This window comes from Tachypleus tridentatus, chromosome 7 (genome assembly GCF_004210375.1).
Source record: "Tachypleus tridentatus isolate NWPU-2018 chromosome 7, ASM421037v1, whole genome shotgun sequence".
Taxonomy (NCBI): Eukaryota; Metazoa; Arthropoda; class Merostomata; order Xiphosura; family Limulidae; genus Tachypleus; species Tachypleus tridentatus.
Window position 1 is genome coordinate 146,689,408 of NC_134831.1, and position 24,374 is coordinate 146,713,781.

The following is a 24,374-nucleotide window of genomic DNA, read 5'->3' on the forward strand; positions in this document are numbered from 1 at the left end:
ACAAAACTTTACAGCTTGAGTGCTTATCACAGGTATCGAAACTCGATTTTAATATGTAAGCCCTCCAAATTACTAGTGAAACACTAGAGGCATATATTTAAGTAAACAAAAAATTGTTTTCCTGAATAACAGTATTACTAGTCTAACTAAAACGTATTCATCCCAGAATGCGTGTCTTTAGGTAAAAAAAAAAAAACAGAAGCATATGATCCGATAATTAACTATTATATATTTCCTTAAAACAGAATTATTTTTCTACTATGTATTTTGAGCAATACAGAATATTCGGCTATTTTTAAACATTTTATTCTATAACACAAATAACGATATAATAGATTAAAAATAGTTTGCTTATTGCATGTCGAAACCAAAGAGAGACTTTTTCTCAGCCCAGAAGTTATCCGTACAGAGTCATGGCTTTCTAAGTTTTACACGAAAGACTATTTCATATTAATTCAATTAAAAAAAAACATGAAACACGAATCCGTATGGTTAATTAACCTAATTCTCTAGAATATGTGAAACATTAAGCTGCATGACTTGTAGACCGATATTAAGGGATGTATGAAACATTAAGCTGCGTAGGCCCGGCATGGGTTAAGGCGTTCGACTCGTAATCCGAGGGTCGCAGGTTCGAATCCCGGTCGCATCAAACATGTTCGCCCTTTCAGTCGTGGGGGCGTTATAAATTGACGGTCAGTCACACTATTCGTTGGTAAAAGAGTAGGCCAAGCTAGCTCTTGAGTAGCTTTGCGCGAAATTCAAAAAACAAACAAACATTAAGCTGCGTGGCTTATAAGACCGGTAACGAGGGATGTATGAAACATTAAGCTGCATGGCTTATGAGACTGATAATGAGGGATGTATGGTACATTAAGCTGAATGGCTTATGAGACTGATAATGAGGGATGTATGGTACATTAAGCTGAATGGCTTATGAGACTGATAATGAGGGATGTATGGAACATTAAGCTCATAAGGTTAGTTCTAAAGGATCTATGGGGCATTAAGCTGTAAACTCTCAATAGTTCAATGTTGGTGATGAATGAGATATTAATTGGTATGGCTTGTGATATCAGTGTTAACGGCTGTATAATATACCTTAGTGTGATAACTATTGCCAAACACCACAATAAAATTGAAACTTGTTTTACATTCTTCACTAGTAGCTGTTATACCTAACATAAACTGATGAGCGTAGTTTTCTTTTCTTGATATAGGCCTCTCACAGTGACACAGCAGTACATCTACGGACTTACAACGCAAGCATCCGGGCTTCTGTACTCGTGGTGGGCATAGCACAGTATCCCGTTGTGTAGCTTTGGACATAATTGCAAACAGTCTTAATATACATAAAAGGTTTGGAAATAGTGGCTTACAACACATAGTAATTAACATGTAATTATGCACGCACCTTTCTGAGCGTTTTAAAAGTATTATTGTACCAGATAAAGACTTTTTAACTTATTTTTACCTCTAAACATAGTTATGTGCAACATATCTACTCTCTTTCCTCACCCCTACCATTCTCGTGAGTTTTCCGATTATTCTCGTTTTATTCATACCTAAAGCACAGTCTTGGTGAAACATTGAGGTTTTCAGGTGTAATGAAAGTAAGGTAATCAGTTATTTCCATGTAGTCATTTCGTGCTGTGTAATCCGAGCTGCCACATAATTATTGTCATTATTTCTTCTCGTTCAATACTAAAGTTATTCATCTCGATTGAATGTGTAGCAGTCAAATGAATACCTCAAATTCTTGATGACGAGAAACCCACTTGAAATAAAAATATATCTCAGAGCGGCTGGTATGGGTAGTAACACTTTTATTGATAAGGAGAGAACAATGTTTCGACCTTCTTAGGCTATCTGAGTTTTGACCGCCGCAGAGAAGCGAACCTAGGATTTTAGTCTTTATAAGTCCGCAAAATTACTGCTGATTTACTGGAAGAACGAATGCAATGGTTGTAAATACGTAACCTGAAGAGGCTCTGAGTTTGTTTACGTCTGACAAGAGATAAAATTATGCTCAACTGTATGTGTGTTTTTCCTCTAACATATACACTGCTGACCAAAATCTTAAGGCCAATGAACTTAAACAAAAAATATGCATTTTACGTTGTTAGATTCAACCATTATTTGAGTAGAGCTTCGAAAGATGAACATAAGAAAAGAGAAAATAAAAATTAAAAAACTTTGTTAGCATTTAATAGGGAAAATGTGAACACTATGAAATTAGCCTAAATATTAGCTGGTCAAAAGTTTAAGACCGTACTGGAACGAAGCGTTAATCGGTAAACACATAACTAAGTTTAGTCATTTGTGTTCAAACATTAGCGTTGTCAACATCTTCCACTGACATCTCCTGTGTTACATTGGGTAAAAACATCGCAAAGGCTAAAACGTTGAGAGAGTTTGAACCTGGCAGAATTGTCGAGCTGCAAAAGCAAGGTCTCTCTCAACGTGCTATCGCTGGTGAGATTGGGCGTAGTAAAACTGCTGTTGCTAATTTCTTAAAAGACCTTGAGGGATACGGAACAAGAACTTCAAGTGGTCGGCCCAAGAAAATTTCGCCAGCGTTGAGCAGGAGGATTCGAGGGGCTGTCCGGCAAGACGCCAGTCGATCGTCGAACCAGATTAAAGCCCTTACGGACGCAGAATGCAGCTCAAGATCAATAAGACAGCATCTACAATAGAAAAGCTTTAAAAACAGTAAACATCTTATAAGGCCACGTCTCCTTCCATACCACGAAACAGCTCGTTTAAACTTTGCTGAGAAGCACCGAACACGGGACATAGAAAAGTGGAAAAGATTTTGTTCTCTTATGAGAAAAAAATTAACCTGGATGGTCCAGATGGCTTCCAACGTTACTGGCACGATAAGGATATCCCACCGGGGACGTTTTCTACACGACACAATGGAGGAGGTTCCATCATGAAGTGGGGTGCTTTCTCCTTCCATGGAACAATGGAGCTTCAGGTTCGTCAAACAGCAGCTGGTTACATTGGCATGTTGGGGAGAGCATCCTTATTGAATGATGGCCCTCGCTTGTGTGGAAATAACTGGATCTTTCAGCAGAACAACTCTGCAATTCACAATGCCCACAGGACAAAGGACTTTTTCATGGCGAATAACGTGATTCTTTTGGACCATCCAGTGTGTTCGCCCGAACTGAACCCATTGAAAATGTTTGGAGGTGGATGGCAAGGGAAGTCTATAGAAATGGACGTCAATTCCAAACAATGCATGATCTTCGTGAAGCCATCTTCACCATTTGGAAGAACATTCCAGCCAGCCTTCTGCAAACGCTTATATCGACCATGCCAAAGCGAATATTTGCAGTTATTCGCAATGGCGGCCGTGCAACTCACTACTGGGACCTCTTGTTGGGCATTTCCTACCCTGTTTAGGACTTCTTTTTGGTATAGTCTTAAACTTTTGACCAGCTAGTATTTAGGCTAATTTCATAGTGTTCACATTTTCCCTATTAAATGCTAAAAAGTTCTTTATCTTTATTTTCTCTTTTCTTATTTTCATCTTTCGAAGCTCTGCTCAAATAAGTGGTTAAGTCTGACAACGCAAAATGCATATTTTTTCTTTATGTTCATTGGCCTTAAGAATTTGGCCAGCAGTGTATAACTCGCACGTTAAGGTAAAACAAATTCATTATTTTAAATAAGATTAATTTTTGTTTAAGTTAAAAACGGAAATGTCTAACACGAAACGAAGGATACAACAAGATGGTAAAGGGTAAGAGAAAAAAAGTGAGTAATCATTACACTGCAAAATAGTGAGAAACCGTTAAAGAAAGGGGCCATTAAATTTACAGCCACGAGATTATAAATAAGAAGGGGGATTAAATTTTGTTATTAAAAAAATAATCTGAGAGGAACAAATATGATAAAAAAGAGCCATTAAGATAGTATAGACGAAGATTTTAAGAAATAATTCGTAGTTCATAGAACTACTGTTGTTTAAGACTGGTATTTTACTGTACTTAGGATTATGCCATCTGAATATCAACTTTTACCAAGACCGAATTAAGGGTTTTATTGGCCTTAGGGTTTTCAACTTATAGAGGCCTCCTTGAGACAGAACCTCTATGTGCTATACATTTATAGTCATAGATTGAGGTCCTGGGTTTCAGTCCGGGAAGCTATGCCTTAATCCAAGATCGACTATAACAGTAATGCCATGAAAATTTTCAGACTGTCGCAAGTTTATATCATTGCATTAAAAGTATGAGATTTTGATCGATTTAACTGCAACTTTTTTATGGTTTGCATGCTTTTCTCATTTTAACCTTAAATTTATTAGATCATCCAGGGATTATTTCAGTGTAACACAGATAAAGGTTATCACGTCTGCTGGTGACATTCTAAACCGTATTCGAAACATCGAGTTGGATGGCTCCTACACAATGATTTTTTATGACTTAATTTTTGTGATTCGCATGGTTATTTTATTTAAACGTCATGTCTTTATGATATTAGTCAAATATTCTTTAGCAGTACCATATTGGTTTATGATTCTAAATATTATATTCAGTAGACATTGACATATTTAATAATAAGTACCATTGAACTGAACTTTGAATTTTTATAATTCCTACAATTATATTAGTTGATATAAGTGAATTATAGTTTGCAGGATTATTTTCCTTTACATATTTTATTCTTATATTCATATTTTACGATTCCTATCATTACATCAATTGAACGTTTACCTTTTATTATTTCTACACTAACTGTTTAAAATTAGTATTACGTGAACAGCAAGACTACTATATTCCAATATTAATATTTCATGAACCATAGTTTTTTATCAATCATACAATTATAGCAGTATATCCTATGACATTATTTTCTTTTGTCTCCCCGATGGGTCGTCTGTAGGTTTGTTTATTTGCAATGCTAAAATCCGAACTAAAACGAATAAAAAAATCAGTTTTTAATTTTCTTTATTTCTCAATATAACACTGATTTATTGTGGGTTTTGAATTCATTTCTCAATATAACACTGATTTATTGTGGGTTTTGAATTCATTTCACTTTCACATTAACACTTTATTGTTTTAGGGAATGTTTCTATTTATCAATAATAACTCCTGGTTTTTGAGATTGTGTCTGTTGATAATTAATATTTTAAAGTTATCAAAGTTATCTTGGTTTGTGATAAGCCTTGCACAGACTATAAGTTATGACGCTCGACTTGCAAAGTGAGGGCCCCAAGTTCGAATCCCCGTCACCGAAGATGCTCACCCTAACAGTCATTAGGGCGTTATAATATGACAGTCAATCCTCCTATTAGTTGATAAAGAGATGCTGAAGAGTTGGAGGTGGTTGATGTTGACTAGCTGCTTCCCTTCTAGTGTAACACTGCTTAATTAGGGATGGATAGCGCAGATAGCCCCCGTGTAACTTTCCATGAAATATAAACTAAATTGCTTGTGGTATGATATCGGTTTGATTGTTTCGCGATAGGTCAGGGATAAGAAAGAGAACTTGTAACGATAGAATTCGTGGTTCGATACGATTGAGTAGCATTACGCTAAGTAAACGTAATTTTGGCATTAACAATTTAAAATTCTCAGGATTAATTCAAATTAATATTAACAGTTTGTAGATCCCATGAAATAGTATTATTTTATCATTGATAGTTTATATTTTGACCGAAGCGTGGCCTAGTACTTAGCATAATGGGGTGAAAATCGGGTTCTCTGGTTCGAGACATGGTACTATCAAACGTGTTTCGAATTTTTCCATATGGGATCATTATAAGAATAACAGTCAATACCGATATTTGGTTACAAGTAGCCATTTCAGGCGGCGGATGCTGTAGAGTTGATGCGTTCCCTCTTGTCCGCAGTTCAAAAATATGGATGGCTATGACTCAAACATGATGGATTCTGACTTGCTGTGTAGCCCTTGACGTAGTATATAAACAGTTGTTCATGCGAACGAACAAACAAAAACTTTGTTTCTGAGAATTACATTCATACAGTTTTAAAAATTTGTCAGTCACATCTTATGGTTCCTAAAACAAATCTTGTTTTACATTTATTGTTTTCAATCTTTATCGTATTTAAAATGTACGCTTTGTGATTCCCAATGTTATATGATTTCAGACATTAGGTTACTGTACCATTGATATTTGATGATGGATAGGATTATCGCATCTAAACATTAATATCTTACCTCAGTTGAAAACACATCAGTTCGTATTACAGTTCTATGGTTCCTTGAATTACATTTGTTTAATAGCGATAATTTAATGACTTATTTTAAACTAGCTCGAGTACACGTCCGTTGGACAGAAATTATGTAAATTCGTGATTAATGAAAGGTTATCCAAAGTCATGAAAAATTGTTTCCCTTATACAGGGTGGCCCGTAGTCCCTACCCATCCATATATCTTATATATTCAGTCTATCTGTGTGCTGTCCCTCATTCTCGCTGCATAATATTATGCAACGCCAAGTTCTGTGAGACATTTTTCTCAACATAGCAGGGGTTATTGTTCCAAATGCCGCGGTAACAGCTGCCTTCAACTCATCATTAGTATTATAACGTTGTTCAGACACAATATATGGATGGGTAGGGACTTACGGGCCACCCTGTAGGTAATTGCAAAAACGCAAAAACGTCCATAAAAACTGCAAAACACAAAATGTGAAACCACGAGTCTGTACGTTTCTCTTCATGGACCCAACAAACCTTTACACCAAATTTGGTGAAGATCCATCAAAAGGGGTCTGAATGGTGGTAGAGAATAACGCCCATAAAACTGCAAAACGTAAAATTCAAAACTGAACATTTGTATCTATCCCAGTACGTATCTAATAAATGTCAAACCAGTTTTGACGAAGATACGAAGCGGTTACACAGACATACAACAAACAATGTTAATTTGCATATTATTATTGTATAGATAAACGTTCTTGTTCTATGTTCACACGGATATGCCTGATATAATATTATGTATTATGGTTCATGAAATTTTCGTACAGTATCGTGTAAATTTTATTGCTCTCCTTAATATTAATATAACTTGGTATTTTATGCTCTCTTAAACTCTGTATTTGAAACTTTATAATCTTGAAACATAGCTTACCGTTAATGTTTTATGAATCAGGAAATTTAATCGCTTTAAAAACAATAAATTTTAGTACCTTAGAACTGCGTGATAACCTCTGGTTAACATTAATTATTCATGCTTACGATTATTCTTCTGATTGTATTATTATCTTTGGATAATTCCTTAAGATATCTTAGTTTAACATGCAAGACTTTTATTGTTTTAAAACTTTGTAATTCCTTCTACTTTCAAAGTGTCACGTTGATATTTTTGTAATTTAATTTACAAGGGTGATATCATGTGGTTCTTGTGATGTGTAAATTTAATACTTTTTAACCCTAGGATATGTTAGGTTTAACATGGATATTTTGTTTTAGCGCTAGTATGGTGCAATTTTGAACGATGATCGCATTGATAAATCATAATATTTTATCATTATTTATATTAGGGTATCATACACGGACATTTTATTATTTTTTAAGATATCATTGTTTATCTCAATTTCAAGTTGAGATTTTATTTTACCTGAGTTATCTCAGTTTAACATTAAGTTACATTTCCAAAATCATTTCTTAATACAGGGTGTTCGGAAAGTTACTGTGCACTTGTATATTTATTAACAGGCAAAACTGCACAGTGACTTTCCGAACACCCTGTATTTTTTGGAATCATCTCGATTCAAATGTGGGGTTATTAGGCTTTCCAAGAAAACATAAGGTTCACATAAATATTTCATCGTTCCTGAAAAGTTTCCTTTAAACATCGATATTTTATGGGTTTCAGGGTTATCTCAGTTTAACTATGAAAAATAATGAGACTTAGTCATTAATCAATTAAAGTATAGCAAAGGAAAAGCTTCTACAGAAAACCAATTTAAACTGTATTGTTGTGTTTTACACCAGTTTTCGAGTAATAATACTCTTTTTGGTGGCGACATTCATTGTTTATTATACGTTAGGTTATCTCGATTTAACACGTTATTGAAGGTCTTTTTCGATTATATAACTCTAACAATACTGAGTAATGATCCACGGGGTATGACAAAATTAGCCTTTGGTAATGATTTCCAGGATTAGGTTAGTTTAATCTGATAGTTTATTTCTCGTGCAATTATACCAGTTAAAATATTGAATATATTTCGATTAACTGATCTGATACCTAAGTATTTTAGGTACAATGTACAATAAAAAACAATCTCTGAAAACAGTTTTTCTAACCTAACAATACTGTAAAGCAACAATGAACTCAAATTACAAACAATTAACTCCCTCTACCGGAAGCTGAACAGTAAGCCTGAGGACTTATAACGATAAAAATATGGTTTCGATACCTGTAGTTGGCAGAGCACAGACAGCCCGTTGTGTAGTTTTGCGCTTGACAATAAGCATACAGATAACAAAGAGTATAATATTAACATTTTTGCTCTGTAAATCAACTGTTTGAGTAATTACAAAAATTTTGCATAACTGTACAGTCAGTTTCATAAATATTGAAGCTATTCTAACCATTTTCCTTCAAGATGGGGCCACATGTTTCAGTTGGTAATGCGAAGTTTTTGTCCAGTTAAAAATGACAATAAACATTATTGTTATTAAATATTAATATTAAATATCTTTGTTGTTCCAACAAATCCGTTGTGCCGGTGTGAGGCCAGCCGAGAAAAAGACAGCGTTAACTTAAGCGAGGGTAACAATATCAACTCAGAATCAATTTGCTCGTCGTAGACCTGGACCATCGATAAATATTCAGTATTCTAGACAGGATATAAAACTCAGTATAATTTGTAAGTTTGTGAAATCTTTTGTAATAACTATTAGTAATAATCGTTATTATAAAACGTATTGTTGTTATGTTTGAATATTAAAATAAATTTGTGTTGAAAAAGGAAATTGTATGAATCAATCTTGTTGGTAAATAACGTAAAGTTAATTAACTACTAATCTCAAATTAAAATTAAGAGTTATTTGAGTAATACGTAACGTGCATAACGTAACAAATTGGAGACTCGTTCGAAACAAATTATGATACGTAACAAAGTTAAGGTTGTAATTAAGTCTGTTAATTTGCCGCTTACACATCGGGAGGCAAAACTCACACTTAAAGAACATGTTCCGTCATTAGTTGCAGTTTAGTAAATATGAACGCGGAGGAGGGAGGACTACATCGAGGACTAACTAAATAACGCAAAAATAAAAATATTTGTATCATTTATTTAATCGGTAGATATTTAATTGGTTATTTTAAAGGATTAAACATAATAAAGAAATAAGTGAACGTTATAGTAACGCAGGCCGTAACTTTACGCATCTAGTGACAAAGTGTAATTCTACAATTGTATAATATGCGCATAACCCAAGCTGCTAAATCAGTTTCACTGGGTAATTCACATACAGCAACGGCAACAGAAAATTATAGCAATAAAGTTCAAGTAAACTCAGCATACGTCAAAACTAATTTAAACTGCTTTTCAGTTGAGTTCTTCGAGTTTGAAGGTCTGTGAGTCACAGGACAAAGACAGGTTTTAAAGTTAGAGATCTGAACATGAAAAAAAAATATATATATAAACTTAAGAGTTTCTGACTCGAGAAAATTACACTGACTTCAAGAAAAATCTAGGACTAACCAGCTACTGGTGTAAAATCTGTGTCATTATGTAAAAAAATAACTAATTTAACTATCTATATAGGCTGGAAAATTTACCAGTTTTCTGTAATATTAGACTCACAAGAACAGTGCACAGGTGTCAGGAATATTGCACTTTGTATTTTAGGTCATAATTATCTTGACTTCATAACAAGAATATTGAATAATGACAAGTTCGCATAAGTTGTTTTTATATCATGAAGACGTGAACATAAATGCCGTTCTTCTGAAATTGAGAATATAACTCACCTACATAGAGCTAACAAGTTGTTTTCCGTCTCCAATCTGTCATATCAGGTTTTTAGGAGCCTAATCAAGAGTTTTAATGACGTAAATTAAAACAAGATAAGAAGCCAAGCTCCAAATCGCAGTGCTTAACAGAAGTCTTTCGTCAGAAGCACACTGTATGTAGTATAGATGATTGATAAATTTCCAGTCGGCTGAATAAAGTGAAACAGGTTAGTGAGTGGGAAGACGAAAAAACAACATTGAGGGCATGAAAGAATTACAGAAAATTAATAGGCGATCCAATTTTAAAATGAAGACATTGGTGTCTAGACTTACTTAATTTAAATGCAATACAACCTCAACCTTGAAATATTGTTAAGCCTAGTATTTAAAAAAGCATAGGTTAAATAGTGTCAGCGTTGTTCAAGCACATGATACTGACGTTTGTATTTTTTGTCAATGTAGTTTTTTTTCTTTATTACTCTTAAAGTTATAACTTTTTCATATTCCTTTATATGTTTTCAGCTTAACATTCATAACTGTGCTTCTAGCTCTTATTGTACATTTACAACACAAATTTCAACTTGTTTTTCTTTCTTTTTTTCAGCTTAGTCTTCTGTACTTTTATTCATGTTCACTACTCAGTCTTATATTGATGTTCTGCTTTCTCACCATTAGACTTGATTATTTGTATTGCTAAACTTCGGGGTTCGATCCCAGCGACGGACACAACGCAGTTACGAATGCTGTATAAATATGTAGTGTTAACTGTGTTGACATACGTTTTGTTTACATTAACATCTAATACTAAAAACACCTCTTAAAAGCGCTTTCTGATTTTATATCAGCGTAAAAATTGTTATCCTTCAGACTTTAAAGTCATGTTAAAGATAACGTTTTACAGTACTTTTTATCATACGTGTATTTTTATTATTTTTTCTCATTCATTACACTATTCGTTTATGGATTGAAACTGGTCGGAATACATCATGGACGTCTCAGTACGAGAAAACTCTGCCGTATCCTTCTGTTTGCTCTGTGTTAAGTGTTACGTGTCAACAACTGAGTAGTCTGATGTTATAACTCAGTTTAATGTACAATGTGAACATTACAATTACCTCAGTAAATAATGAAATAAGTCGCTGAAAGTAACTTGCATTTTGACTGAAGTTAGAATATTTGGCGTATTTGAATATCAAGAATATCTCTGAAATATATAGAGGGCTCTGTGATACCTTTTTTTTATTGTTTCTCCTTACGACTCTCCGCTTTTATCCAAGCATTTACTGAATTTGAGAAATAATTACGTATATTCCTTGCTTTTAAGCTGTGGGTGCGCTATAATTGTGACAATCAATTCCTTAGTGTCGATAGCGGGTGGTAAAGTGCTACTGATCGGCTGCCTACATTCTGACCAGTGGTTCAAAAACAGGGACAGTAAAAAATGGTCTTGTGACGTTTACTATAAATGCAAGAATTTTCTTTTATAGTAAATTCAACATTAAATTGATTCACTGTAACACAAGTAACTTTTCAATGTGCAAAAGCTCACGAAGTTATAAATATATTATAATTTATACCCATGGTATTCTGAAATTGAAAGTTACATACAGATATATGTATGTAATACATATTTTACTCAGTGATGAAGTACATGTATTAGGTTGCAATAACAATGACCGAAATCGTGCTAGTGTTGTGAAACAAATACTAGTACTAATTTTTACTTCCATTTATATCTTTGCCTTTTACAAGCTGTTTAACAGTTTTACAGGCAGGACATACTGTAAATAACAGAACAGGACTGACAACTATACTAAAGTAGAGAAGTAACAATATTGAACAAAACGAAACCCAAAATGCAAAGGTGACGAGAGAACGCTACCATTCGAAGGGTAAACTTGTTCTCCACCACAGAGTCAGCATGAAATTAGATATGCACAAGTAAGCATACCTATGAAATGTCTAATGACACATTGGTAATGATAGAACAAAGAACGGATTCTTCTATAGTTTAAGCCAATCACAAAACAACCACTCTATTCCCGTGGGACAGTCAGGCTAACAACTGTAAAAAATGGCAGCCAAACAATATCACGAGGAAACGGAAACAGTCTAACAAAATTAGTGCTCATTAAAGTAATATTTCATTCCCAAGACATATCAGTTTCATATGGTTAAGAAATACCTTTAACAGGCAGCAAATGTAATGTCATAATAAGTGTGATGACCTGGACTGTTAGATAATTTCTTATGGTTCAGTTTATAATTTTATTTATTTTTTTAAATTCTATATTTTCTTTTAAGTATTTTGCCCTTGGTTACTAACTTACTTTAACATTCCCAGCATTGTTGTTTTTCCATAGACATAGCTGATAAAGGATGATTTAGACAGCCTATCTCTTCTCATTGCCTTGTTTACATTGGGAATTGCCGAACTGGATTTGTGAAATTACGAATCCAACATCACATGGGAAGAGACATTATTTCTGCCTAGTTGTGTTTGGCTCAAACATAGAAATTTATACTGTTCAGGTACAGATACTGATTTTTAAAGGTAAATTTTGAGCTTCAAAGAGACAGATTCTAAACGTGAACGTTCTGTTATGTTCTTTGTCTTTAGTCCAATTGAGCAGCAAAGAGCTGATTTTGAATGCACCTGAAGAAGCTTAGTGAGACTTAAAACAATTATGTACCTGTTTAGGCTTAACTAAGAGGTTTTCATTATTTATCAGTGTGATTATTTTCCAATGTTTTTAATAGAAGTGGCCCTGGCTTAAGAAGTGGGTGAATTCTACAAACCGAACCATTCTTGCTATGAATTCTATAATCATTCTTACGACAAGATGACACGGCACCATCATGCGTTAATTCCATTAAATGCGCCATGATCTTTCTGTGAGGAAATGATAAGTTGTAATTTTATACATTAAAAGTAACCTGTTCCCAGATAATTACAATGTTTGATTGGTAACATCACTCAAGTAAGCATCCGATGGGGAAGGAGAATTCTAGGTGATTATTAAGCAGAATCAGTACCCCTACTGATGTAAAATCCACATCCATTAATGGACTGTTGGAATGAAAGATGACTGTTGTCTTCATTATAAATGACACGAATAAGTGAGAGAATCAGATGCCATACCGGTTTTTCAAATGATCAGTGAAAGAAGTTCTAGTTAGATTTTTCAACTTGTTATTTGGAATGCCTGGTATAAGAAAGAAACAATATATTCGCCTTCTAACTTGATGGTTTGGCATTCTATTATTTGGAACATCTAAAAAACAACCTAATGTATAGTGGAATAGCTGCTGTTGCTCAACTGCGCTGACAATAATGGCAGTAGATTACGGAAACTTTCTTAGTGATAGGTTTTAAAGAGTAGCTTCCTAATGAGTCCATGTGACATAACTTAGGCAGTAGAAGTATTATATTTTAAATTATAGTCAATTATTTTGTGACCTTGTATGATATGATAATGTCAGTAAAATTATAAGAGTAAATAAAAATGCAGTTGTTGATGCAGTGACCTGCTAATGATCCAGGACATCTGCACCATGTTATGAGAGGCTCTGGAAGGTGTCACATCTAAATCACTACACAGTTTCTAGGTACAGTCTGAGATAAGGTACTTTCAAACCTGTTGCTCTGATAGATGCAGAGAGAAAGAGATGTTTCTTGTAGCTGTACTTATGAAATTTTCAACTGTATAGATTGAACAAGAGATTAATTGAAGAAGGTAAATTATAAACGCTGGGTGGGTTTGACTACTGATCTGAGAGAGAGAGGACAGCTGTCTGTAGATGTGGTGGCTAGTTGATCACATTCAGGTTACAAATAGCTTGGTATAGGGCTGGAAAAATACATGTAAGTTAAGTAGAGTGACTAGTTGATACAAAAGTAGATAAAACTCTAGTAGATTTTACGACCTATTAGTTATTACTATTAAAAACACACCTGCTAACAAAAACAGGCTTGCAGTAAATGGTGAAGTCTGAATATGTATCATCGCAAAACTTATGAAGAGGTGTTGTTATAGACCGTAACTCAAGCACTAGCATTTGTATTTGTATCCGGTGAACTGAAGCTCTGTGTTGAAACCAAAATATGAACAGATAACTACGCGTTTAGTTTTTCAACCACGGTAACTCCATAATCCCAATATTAAGTTCACCTGTGAAAACGAAAAACTTACCAGATAGCATTTCTCAACCTCAAAATTACAAGAACCAATACAAAATTCAAAACAGAAGTCCACAGAAAAGTCACCCATACTGGACTATACATTCCCTAGGACTCAAGCACATGAAACAAACCAAGAACTCAACATATTAATAAATCAAATAAATACAGTCACAAAACTATGCTCACCCAATAAAATTAACGATGAAATAAACAAAATAAAACAACGTTTCATCAATATCAACAAATGTCTTCCAAAAACCGTTGAAAAATTATGTACACACACCTAGATCAACAACACAGTCAACAACAAACAAACAATAATAAATACCAATAAATAACAAACTACAAACCTTACACTGCTGCATACCATATATTCCAGATATTAGCGAAAAATAACCAACATTTGGAAAAAACGTGTCCCAAAACATAACATTCCAGTAAACACCAAATTTATCAAAAACCAGATACAAAACAAAAGTCCATAGTATGTAAGAACTACACGGAGAAACACAACACCAACATTATTTATAAAATACAATGCAATAACTGCTACAACTTCTATATTGAAGAAACAAGCAGAAAAATGGAAACCAAATTTAATAAAAAACCAAAAACACATCACACGTTTTTGTACACTGCAAACCAAATAAACACAACATAACCATAGAAAACACCCAGATACTAAGTAGGGAAACAAATATAAACAAATTCAAAACCAAAGAAGCCCTACTTATACAGAAACTCAAATCAAAATTAAACCTATATAAAGGAACTCCTTTAATACCTATACTAGTTAATAACCTAACATCTAACTACATCGCCCTTTCAGCCGTGGGGGCATTATAACGTGACGATCAATTCCACTATTCGTTGATAAAAGAGTAGCCCAAGAGTTGGCGGTGGGTGGTGATGACTAGCTGCCTTCCCCCTAGTCTTTCACTGCTAAATTAGGGACGGCTAGCACAGATAGCCTTCGAGTAGCTTTGTGCGAAATTCAAAAACAAACAAACAAATCTAACTACCAAGCTACCTACAATTCCGTACCAATTTATGCTCTCGTCCCCAAGATATGCGCCCGGCAACATTCAGTTTCAAACTCTCTTTGTTAACCTGAAAATGACTTAAGAAGGTCGAAACTTTGTTGTGTACTTTACAATTATTAAAGTTCTAATTCGCATACCAGCCATCCAGAGAATACAGGTAATTACGTTTATGCGTATAGACAGAGACTTTAACGTTATTTAATACTCAAGTGGCGCTTCGGAATATTTTACAAACACAGACTTTACCAACTCATTCTGTGTTATAAGTTATGCCTAAAAAGACAATTTTCTATCGAAAAACCAAGCCATATTTGCACTAATATCTTTTCAAGAGCAAGATATAGACTGCTAATATGGCTTGTAAGTATTGTAAAATTGTACATAAGTTACCGGCTTTAATTATTGTTAACATGTTTTGACAGGTAGAAGTAACTGTAATTAACAGCTTATTTATTGTTATTTTGACCACACCTCGTAAGTACACAATCAAGTGGCGGCCAGTGAATCTTAACTCTTTGAGATAACATGAGTAGAAACCAGCAGAGAAAATTTGGAAGTTTCCTGACAAAATCTGCTGATATATCTCTTGGAACAAATGGTCGGTTGTGAAGAATAAACATTAGCCACTGTCCCATTGAAGATGTTTATGCTATAATACAACCACCATGCAAGCTTCCTTGGAACGCTAGATATATAGACAGCACTGTGAGAGTTGAGAGTGATTAGTACTTACAGGTGGTGGTCTAAACAAACAAACTGGGTATTTCAGGGCTCTATATGGAATTTAGATATGTTAAGGCAGCAGTACAAATTGGCATATTTATGTTTATATCTTATCGCTTAATATCTAAATATAAGGGATATATCATTCCTCCTGGTTTAGCACACTATCTAGTTAGTTACTTTAGTAACTAGCTACTGACAGTTACAGCGAGGCGAAAAAAAGCAGAACCAAGACTACTTTCTGCACCCAAGAAGCTTTGTACGAACTTTACAGCATGCCATACAATCTATGTAACGAACTAAGCCTACTTCCAAGTGGTTAATGAAATTTGAAGTACGTGGCTTCTTGTGAGAGTAATGTCTGATAATTGAAGATTACATTCTTGTTTATGATAACATATTCGAGCTAGCTTTTGAGAACCAAAGGACTATATTCGATAAGATAAATACAATCAAGTTTGAAACTGAATCCTAAAAAATGTGCTCTTGTGTGAACGTATGTGATGTTTTTCAGACATCATACTATAATCATGTATAATGGAACTCTTGCTTATATGATACTGGAAAAAACTTTTTATTACGCAATGTGCAACTCCAACTTCGCTAAATTTATATCCTGTGTGCATGTAGATATGTCATATGTACGTCACACACGGACCTAATGCACTAGCGTCACGGTTAATCGGCTAGTGTGGTCAAACACGAATAGAATGTGTAAGACTCTTGCGAACATTGAAACAATGCCTAAACGATTTCTTGGGTTTTTGTCCTTATATTGATGCTGTGTGCTTAACTTTTATAAAACAACTGTGCCATTTTTGTATTAATTAAGGTTGATACACACATTGTAATGAACTGATGATTACAAAAAAGTAATTTAATTTGCTAATATGCACTTTGTTGGATGCATTAGAATTAAATTTCCTGAGAAGGAATGTTCCGATGGTCCTACATTCTGATGACACTGAAAATGAAACCAGAGCAGCATTATTGCAAGTGTGGAATGATTAAGAGAATTTCGTAAAGTATGCAAGTAAGACACTAATTTCCACCAAACATCACTAACGCACAACAATGAAAACTGCTTGCAGATGTAGTATTTTCGAACGCTTCCGCCACTGAATGTAGAACCATTTACTGCGAGCCTAGACCAAGTACAACTAAAGTGACTTATAAATACATATTAACTATAAGATAAGAAAACACATTTTACGAGTGTTGCATGATAACGATAAATTGAATGGTCAGCTCATTTTAGCAGCTGCCAATGGAAATGCAGCTGTTCTTTGGCTGTACTTTAATTTTACTACTCTCAAGCATATTTCTATGTTGTGTACATATACACGCATATGTAGGACAAACATCAATAAAATTCCTTGATTCATACGTTAATATGCTACTGAAAAAATTATCTGTGTGGATGAAATACGACGAATACCGCTGAGAACGTTTATTGTCAAAGCTGCAACAGTAGAAATGGGTGTAACTAACTGCTGGAAAGCAGTACAGGAAGGCAACCACCATTGTCCTGCATTGTGCATAGGCCTATGACTTCAGTATCCAGTTAAACTTAGGACATAAGTTTCACTTGTTCTCGTTAAGTCACATTTTGATTAGTTTTAAATTTAAAGTTAAGTCAGATAGGGAGCCGTCATAAAATAAAGATGGAATATTTGTATTAAGTAATTATATAACATATTTTAAGTTTAAAATATATATATAAATACGTACGCTTTCAAACCTTAGCACTTGTTTCATATTTGATTCCGCATTTTTAACCACAATACTCTTTGTTATACATATATTTAGTGGTGTTTTATACAAAATAAAGACGATTGTTCAGATATTTAAACAGTATTTAAAAGTCAGTTGTTCTACTACAGTGTTGTAAAGTTATTTCTAATAGGAATATAATGTACCGATAATTTGATTTAAAGCAGGCCTCAGTAAAACATTTCAACAATAACTAATTTTAAAACATTTATACGAAAAATATTTATATATATATAGTTACTCTGGTTATCTTTTTAAAATTAAGCTGGTGCGTCTCCTGTCGTAAGAGTAGCATGGTCTTAACACAGTATAGACTCCATGAAATGGTGGAACATTCCTGTTTGATTATAGCTCATTCATCGATAAGTGATATGTTATTGATTTGTATGTATTGTTAGAAAGATATGGTGGTAAGTGTAACATCCAAGTTCATCCCAAAGAAGTTTAACTGGATTGAAATTTTGTGACAATATTGTTCAGCAAAGACGACTGAAGCTGTTGACGTATTTCACAAACCAATTTTCAGCAATACCAACAGAATAGGTTGTGGCATTATGATATTGGAAGAGTCCTTCTATATGAAAATTAAAATGCAACATCGAGGGGTAGGAATGATCGAAAATGTTATTTCCTTTATTTAGAGTGTCAGAGACTCATTTAACGAGAAAATCCTCTCTTATGTCACACCAAATACTGTTACTTTAAAAGAAAAATAGAAATAGGGCAGACTAGGTGTATCCAAGTGGTTAGGGCGCCCGACTCGTAATCTAAAGGTCGCGGGTTCCAATCTCCGTCACACCAAGCATGCTTGTCCTTTCAGCCGTGTGAGCGTCATGATGTGCAGTCAATCCCACTATTTGTTAGCAAAGGAGTAGCCCAAGAGTTGGCGGTGAATGGTGATGACTAACTGCCTTCCCTCTAATTTTACTCTGCTAAATTAAGGACGGCTAGCGCAAATAGCCCTCGTGTAGCTTTGCGCAAAATTAAACAAACAAACAAACAAGCAAACAAACCGGGCTAAGTACTTCGTGTTATGTGTAGTAAACTCTACAGTAAACATAAAAAAGGATGAACACAATTAAATGATATCATACACTTCCAATCTTTCATGAAAACAGATCAAATTATGTTTATTTCTTGTTTATGTTTGACAGAACCTGTTGACTTGTATACTTTTTTTCATAGTATTATCGAAAATAATTGATTCCTGATTAAACTGATCGCTTTGAACACTATCTAATGTATTTTTAGCCTTATAAACCTGTCCACTTATTAATACCGGCAACTGACTGACAAACTGTTTCGAACTGTGAAACACACTTCCTTTCGATTGTCGTCGTTTCCTAAAGTGAATATCATTAAACAGTCAAATTATTAAACAGCCTTTGATAGCAATGTTCTTGCCATATTGATACTACCGCTACTATATTTTGAAAATCAGAATTTTTTTTTTTTGCACTATACAGTATATTACCTTACAAACTAACCATTACGTGACGCCATTAACACAGTTACAGGCAGAGGCTTCCGCCAAACATATCACACAATGAGTTTATTTATCAGAGGAAAATAAATGTTTTGTGCCACAAAACTGTGTTTGTGTGTGTATGTTTATGGTTAATAAAATAATTCGTGAGTTTAGATCAACATGCTCCTTTATGGATCTTGTTAGAGACATGATATTTATATAGTCATAAAAATAGTTAACTTAAAGATTTGTTGGTATATATATATATATATATATACTCACTATTTCTGAGGATAACTTTATTTTTAAAAAACGCACTCTGACCAGGGATAAGAGAATGAGTTCAGGAGGTGAATAAGCAATTGTGTTTTATTAACACCAATATATATGTAGTTTTTTTAGAGTTTGTGCGTGTATTGTAACTGTAGAACCGTTAATTTAGTTATATTTATTATTGTATAAGTTTAACAGTCTTTTTTTTGTTCCTATATTTATTGACTACTGAGTTATGATATGTCATAAATCTAAATGCAGGTTTAACAACAATCGGTTATTGCTCTCGGCTATGTTGTATTACTATCACTGTGGGCAAATTATCACTTCTTTTAAACAGTCTCATTTTAAGTTAGCTTTTCAATGACGCGCGTTGGGTAGACAGAGAGATGTGGTTGTTACACCATTACCAGTCCGAGATTAAACCTGCTTTATGCTGCACAGTGAACAACAAATTAAAAGCACGTAAATTAACAAATTCATAAAACTTGTTTGTTTGGTTTGAATTTCGCGCAAAGCTACACGAGGACTATCTGCGCTAGCTGTCCCTAATTTTCCAGTGTAAGATTAGAGGGAAGGCAGCTAGTCATCACCACCTACCGCCAACTCTTGGACTACTCTTTTACCAACGAATAGTGGAATTGACCGTCACATTATAATGCCCCCACAGCTGAAAGGGCGAGCATGTTTGGTGCGACCGAGATTCGAACCCGCGATCCTCGGATTATGAGTCGAGTGCCTAGCTATACCGGGCCGACAAAACTTGTAATAACACTTTAATTTTTTATTATGCTACATTATACGTACATAAGATATGCTACATTATACGTACATAAGATCTACTCAGGTTACTGTTTTTTGTCTTTTTACTGAAAACGTATTTTTACGCAGTAGTTTTAACTGAAATCCTTTTTTCGGTGGCTCAGCAGTAGTCTTGAGGGTTTCTGAAGATTCGCTCTTAGATCTGTATGCTGGAAACAGTCAAGATGGCCACTCTACAGCTTTGCGTTTAACACACAGACTTAAAATCAAATAACTTTGTTTGAATTATTTGTATGAGCAAGTTGTTTAATGTTATGGCGTGTTCACCTGAGTGAACATTAACATAATTTTGTTGTTCAGCTGAACACATGAATGTTGGACTTTCATTCAATCTACTTACCAGCAGATCAACTATTTTAACCTTTTCATAAAAAATATGAAACAATTTCCTTGTCCGTCTGGACTTAAGGCCTTTTTATTAACCTCTTTATAGCCCTATTAACATTTTATACCTTTTAATGTTAATTGTTCTCTTTATGGTCCATTTATAACTTTTACCCTTTCATAGGAATGTTTACATATTCTCCTTGACTATCCAATACATGTACTTTGTTAAGTCTCAGTGGCTCGGCGGTAAGTGGGTGTATTTGCAACGCTAAAAATCAGGTTTCGATACTCGTGGTTGGTAAAGCACAGATAGTTCTTTGTGTAGCTTTGTACTTAACAACTTATTAACCACTTAATAATACACTTCGCCTTTTTTAAAATAAAAACAGTAACATATTTTCACTAGTAAGCTGAATCGGAGTTTCTTTATAGTCTATATAACGTATTTTACCTTCCCACGAAAGCATGAGACCCAGCATGGCCAGGTGGTTAAGGGACTCGACTCGTAATCCGAGGGTCACGGATTCGAATCTCCGTCACACCAAATATGCTCGCTCTTTCAGCCGTGGGGACATTATAATGTGACGTTCAATCCCACTATTTGTTGGTAAAAGAGTTGCCCAAGAGTTGGCGGTGGGTGGTGATGACTAGTTGCCTTCTCTCTAGTCTTACACTGCTAAAACTAGGGACAGCTAGCGCAGATAGCCCTCGTGTAGCTTTGCACAAAATTCAAAACAAACCAAACAATGAATATAATCTCAATGGCTATTTAAATCCATGGGCGTTGATTAATATCTTTATAACCCCAATACAGTATTTGATCTTTTATAAAAATATTGTCATATTTTCACGTGCTTTAGATTTTTTAAAAATATAAACATGAAGATATAATTAGTGGCTAATTCTAAGTACAGATAATCTCCTTGTAGCCAAAATAATATAAATGTTATATGAGCTTAATCGTGTTACTTTAGAATGTTAATGCATAGGTTACAACAATTTCTTGGTTTATGACTTTGTATTATGCCAAATATGTTAAATATATCACTTGTTCATATTTTTCCTTTATGATGTTTTACATTGATTTTACGCTATTCCATATAATGAGAACATGCTACTTAAACGAATAGCGTATCATTGTTTTCAGGTTTGTCGTTTTAGGTTTAATTATTTTCTGAAAACCTACTGTTAATTCATTTTTTAAAAACCAAAACTATAAAACCTTGTTTAATCTCAGTTTGAACTTGTGTTTACTTTTCTAACATGTGGATAGTTTAATATCTTACTGAAACAGTATCAATTATGTTACAATATACAGTAATCATTGCTTACTGTCGGATCTTAATAAATAAAACTCCTGTGGTGACAGAATGAAAACTTATGAAAAACCTATTCTTCCTGAACCTGAATGATTTCAGTTGCGTATTTGTTTTCACCGTGTTTGAGGCTCAGAATTATATATAACAAACAATAGGTGATGTATAGAAGAGCTTAATAAATTGACCCATTTCTAATTTTCTGAAGTTTTCCATTCTGAGATTGGAAGGAAACAATTTTAAAAAAGCTTTTCATGTCCCATAGAATAATTAAAGTTTCACTAACTTACGTGTATCTGCAAGAACGAATCGAACCTACCTGAGTTTAAGGCACCTTTCTTTGTCTTCAGTGGTTTAAGGGACTTCGGATCTTGTTGAGACATGATCGCAGCAATTGAAAAGTCAGTAGCTTTAACCGAAAACTTCGGTGTAGTCGTAGCACACATGCTGGTAATTGGACCTCTCCGCATCTTAGCGACTTGCTTCACCGCAAACACTGAACGTTATATAAGCCTCTTGTTCGCCACGTGTTCATCTGTTTAGTTATCGCGTTACAGGTGTATTAGATACAACATGCATGCATCATTCATTACATCATCCTGTGTTGTCATTCAGGAAGCCCAAAACTTCCATAGATACTTTTAATTAATTTAACATTTAAATGTCTTTCCTTTTTACGATGAGTTATCATAGATCCAAACAATATTTTGCGGGTCTTAAGTCATTTTATGAAATACGAGATATAACTGAAGAAGCAGTTTATTCTAGATATGGCAAAATTTCATGTGTTCTTTTTTCCGTTAATGTAATTAAGTCTGCACGTTTTTGTTGGTGTGTCACAATAAAGAGAAGTTCACGCTTACTTAAAACTGGTTTACCTGTGTATAGAAAAAATACGCTTTATTACACTTAACTACTTTATATGCCAGTATGTATTTTGTTTAATCTAAAAGTGTTCCTCGAATGAGCTTTATAAAAGTCACTTAGATATAGAGTAGACACACATGAACTGATTATTAGGCATAGAACTGTCGAAAATTGTAAAACTGTATCGTGACCTGTGCGCGTTATTTCCACACATTTTTCTCTGTAATGCTTTCGTAGTGGCTAAATCAAGCAGTAACGGGTGGCTATATTATCCAGTTCAGACCTAAGTCAAATTTACTCACCGATATATGTATGCGAATTAAACAGGGAGGGCACTTCATTTCTGTCGCGGATAGCTTCTAGCAAGCATGTCACGTCTGCGGCAAATAGTACCTTTCGCGCTACGCAGGCGGAGCAACTGTTTTCATTTGGAGGGCGGGATTCGGTGCAATTGACGTAAAAGTGTAGCGAATTGTTAAGAAACACATAAGTGATGGGCGGTGTTGCTTTCGGATGTCTTTCACACCAAAAACTTACCACAGCAACAAAAGAACAATTTGAAATCATTGGCTAGTGGTTAACATGTTAAGAGCACACAAACTGTGGAAAAATATATATATATATTAAATAATAATGAACTTTCCTGGAAAAATAAAAATTAACGGTTAAAAAAAGCCATCATGTAGCTGTGCAAATTTGTGGTATAACATGTCTACATGCATATATGATATATCCATTCACTTAATATTGATTTGTAAGATTTTTACTGGATTTATGTTTCTCACTTGATCAATTCAGAGGAAGCCTTGTGTTAATTCAGTTTTCAGTATTAACCTCTGTTGGCTGAGCTCTCCATAGACGTTATCTGTTGTATCAGGAATATTCATATCATATCTTATATCATCTGAGTGTAAGGCTGTTTCGTAGGTATCTCATAATTCACGTGTTTTTGACCTATTTTTATGACTGTTCAGCTGGAGAGAGAATGTAGGTTACAGGGATGCTGTATATATTGTCTTCTTATCAAATCTTGTGTCTTACAATTAACCAATGGAAAATCACTACACTTCATTTTCACCATGGGGATCTCGAGTCTGTTTTCTTGTAGTGTTTTGGTGGCTGTGTATTTTCTTTATCTGACAATGTTCCCAATATTGGATTACCGCGGTGTTTACTTTCTCTTGAGTAATTTGATTTAGCAAAATTATGATAAATTCTAAGCTTGAAAGCTTACTATTTTATTGTTATGTTGAGCCACTCTACTGGGTTATTTTTATACATTAAGAACACTTTTTGAACTGACAACGATTTTCGTTATTTGTGTTTTGTGCAAAGAGCATATGCAAAGCAGAGTTCTAGCTCAATATATAAAGCAGATATAAATATTTATAAAGCCAAGTCTGATTACATTATTTATAGATTGTTACTTTCCATCACAATGCTGATTTTACTGTTTAGTATCTCATTTATTATTTATTTTTATAATTTCATGGGAAATTTTGTTTTACACTGTGAGCTTGATATATATATTAGTACTAACCTAAATCCTTTAAGCTCGCCGAACCTTATGAGATATTATTGGAATTATAACCAAAAATGTCTTCAATAGCGTTGATACACAGTAAAT

The 24,374-nt window shown here is 34.2% G+C and overlaps 1 protein-coding gene across 2 annotated transcripts in view; it reads right to left on the reverse strand.

Annotated features, from left to right (window-relative positions):
- LOC143256849 (T-box transcription factor TBX20-like) overlaps positions 1 to 23,119 on the reverse strand; it is a 54,932-nt gene extending 31,813 nt beyond the window's left edge. For both annotated transcript variants that reach the window (XM_076514605.1, XM_076514606.1), the window contains exon 1: positions 22,200 to 23,119. In XM_076514605.1, coding sequence (XP_076370720.1) covers positions 22,200 to 22,350 — 151 coding nt within the window. In that variant the 5' untranslated portion in view covers positions 22,351 to 23,119. The remainder of the gene's footprint in view (positions 1 to 22,199) is intronic.
- Between the last annotated feature and the right edge of the window lie 1,255 nt (positions 23,120 to 24,374).